The sequence below is a fragment of the Stegastes partitus genome, unplaced genomic scaffold (assembly GCF_000690725.1).
Source record: "Stegastes partitus isolate 25-593 unplaced genomic scaffold, Stegastes_partitus-1.0.2 Scaffold1936, whole genome shotgun sequence".
Taxonomy (NCBI): domain Eukaryota; kingdom Metazoa; phylum Chordata; class Actinopteri; family Pomacentridae; genus Stegastes; species Stegastes partitus.
This window is the reverse complement of record NW_007579667.1, coordinates 59,204-61,454: the sequence shown is the minus strand read 5'-3', so window position 1 is coordinate 61,454 and position 2,251 is coordinate 59,204. Positions and strand designations below refer to the sequence as shown.

Below are 2,251 nucleotides of genomic sequence, written 5' to 3'. Positions count from 1 at the left end.
GTACTGCAGCATCGTGTACTGGATGACGGCACAGCCTCCGGACGCCGGCCGTTTCTTCCTCTTCCTGTCTCTGGGCGTTCTCACCTCTCTGGTGGCTCAGAGTTTGGGTCTGCTGATTGGTGCTGCCTCCACCTCGCTGCAGGTTGGCCCCGCCCCCTCACCTGTGCATGCGTCTGTGTGTTCACCTGTCGCTCAGGTGTGTTTGTTCCTGCAGGTGGCCACATTTGTGGGTCCGGTCACTGCGATCCCGGTTCTGCTGTTCTCTGGGTTCTTCGTCAGCTTTGACACCATCCCCTGGTACCTGCAGTGGATGTCCTACATCTCCTACGTCAGGTGGGGGCGCTGTTTGACCACAGAGAACACAAGAAAACCTCACACATTGTTACGTTACGTTCATAAAAGAAACTAATTCAATAAAACAAAACTAATAGAATAAAATTAAACTAATAAAATAAAATAAAGAAAAACTAAATCGATAAAGAATTAAGAAAAATAAAAACTATAAAATAAATAAAATAAAACAAAGAAACGAACACGATAGCGGAACTGATATAGTTCCTGCTATTGAGGAAGTAATGACATGATTGTTGAGTGTCCCTCATGCAGGTGTTTCTGTTTGTATGTTTGTGTTTTCTGCTCCAGTCTTTTCTCCACTCATGTAGCTTGTTGTGGTTAAATCCTCTTCCTGTTTCCTCTTCCTGTTTCCTCTTCCTGTTTCCTCTCCTGTAAACGTCACAGCATCACCTGGAGAACACGTTCAGGTGTATTTAAACACACAATACTTCATTTAAAAAGATCAGAAGATACTTCTAAACTTGTAATTTCCCCTTGTTGTGCATTCTGTGCTGCTGTACTTAGTTTCCAACAGGGGGCGCCGCAGCACTGACCGTCCATGCTGCTGTGTTTCAGGTATGGCTTCGAGGGCGTCATCTTGTCCATCTACGGGTTGGACAGAGAGGATCTGCACTGTGACGAGGACGACACCTGCCACTTCCAGAAGTCCGAGGCCATCCTGAAGGAGCTGGACATGCTGGACGCCAAACTCTACCTGGACTTCATCGTCCTCGCCGTCTTCTTCTTCTCCCTGAGGCTCACCGCCTACTTCGTGCTGCGCTACAAGATCAGCTCTGAGCGGTAGATCCTGAGAGTCGGCTCGGCTCGCTGTTAAAGGACGATGAAGAAGAAGAGACGAAGTGACGGAACGACGTCCGTCATAGAATCTGTCTCGTTCAGGTTCTGCAGAACCCGGAGCTGGTCTCCTGGTTCCTGCAGGTTCTATGGCGCCACAACCTGCATGTGGCAAGAACACAGCTTCTCAGAGATCAGAGTTCCCCAACATGAGTTTTTAAAGGTTCTCAGGACGTTTCTGTTGCTGTAGTTGAAGCTGAGGCTCACAGACTGTATCTCACTGCTGATCAATAAAGATCATTTCACATTTTACTGTCTGCAGTGTTTCTGAAGCTCCAGTTCTCTGCAGAACGTTCCTTTAATGTTTCGACCTGCTGTCAGAGAAATAGCTGGTCTTAACTGGTTCTCCAGAGGGCTCTCGACCTCTTAAAGCAAAACAAGACCAACTGAAGAATCACTTTAAGCAAGGGATGCTTCTTTACCTACTTTGTGTGGTTCCTAAAAGGTTCTGCATGTTTGCTGGACTTCTTTGGTTTGGTAGCGGCATGAAACCAGAGCTGCAGCGAAATAGTATTTTATTCTGGATAAATCATTTGATCAGTGAAACATCAGAAAACAGAGAGATGTTCACAGTTTCACAAAACTCAAACTGGCATCTTAGAACATGTTGTTCTGTCTGACCAACGGCCCAGAACTCAAAATGTTTTGTGTATTCTAAAGGAGGGAACCCAGAAATGCTGAACGTTTTCACATCAGACTTTTGGCACAGAAATGACTTTGATGACTATCAAGTCCTGTAATCAAAGAAGAACCAGGTGGGCTTCATAAAGACCTGTCTGTGAAATGGTTCCTAAAAGAACCTGTTTTAAAGTTGTCTGAAGGAACCATTTCTTGTGATTCTTTTAGGTTCCCTTGCTGGTTCTTGAAAGAACCTTTTGAAGGAATGGTTCCCTAAAGAACCTATTTTTGCTCAATTAATGCCTCAAAGTTGATTCAAGAAATATTTCCTCAAAAAATTCTTTAAACTAGTGCTTTACAGAACCATTTGAAGAAATCAGTAACAGCTAGAAGAAAAGGTGAACATTTTTACAATTTACAGATTTATTTGTTAAGTAAAGCACGG

At 44.3% G+C, this 2,251-nt stretch overlaps 1 protein-coding gene across 1 annotated transcript in view; it reads left to right on the top strand.

Moving 5' to 3' along the window:
* Nucleotides 1-1,138, top strand: part of LOC103373252 (ATP-binding cassette sub-family G member 1-like) — a 14,654-nt gene extending 13,516 nt beyond the window's left edge. Inside the window, exons 12-14 of the mRNA XM_008303101.1 lie at nt 3-142; nt 215-333; nt 910-1,138. Of these exons, the coding sequence (XP_008301323.1) occupies nt 3-142; nt 215-333; nt 910-1,138 (488 nt within the window). The remainder of the gene's footprint in view (nt 1-2; nt 143-214; nt 334-909) is intronic.
* Nucleotides 1,139-2,251: the final 1,113 nt, after the last annotated feature.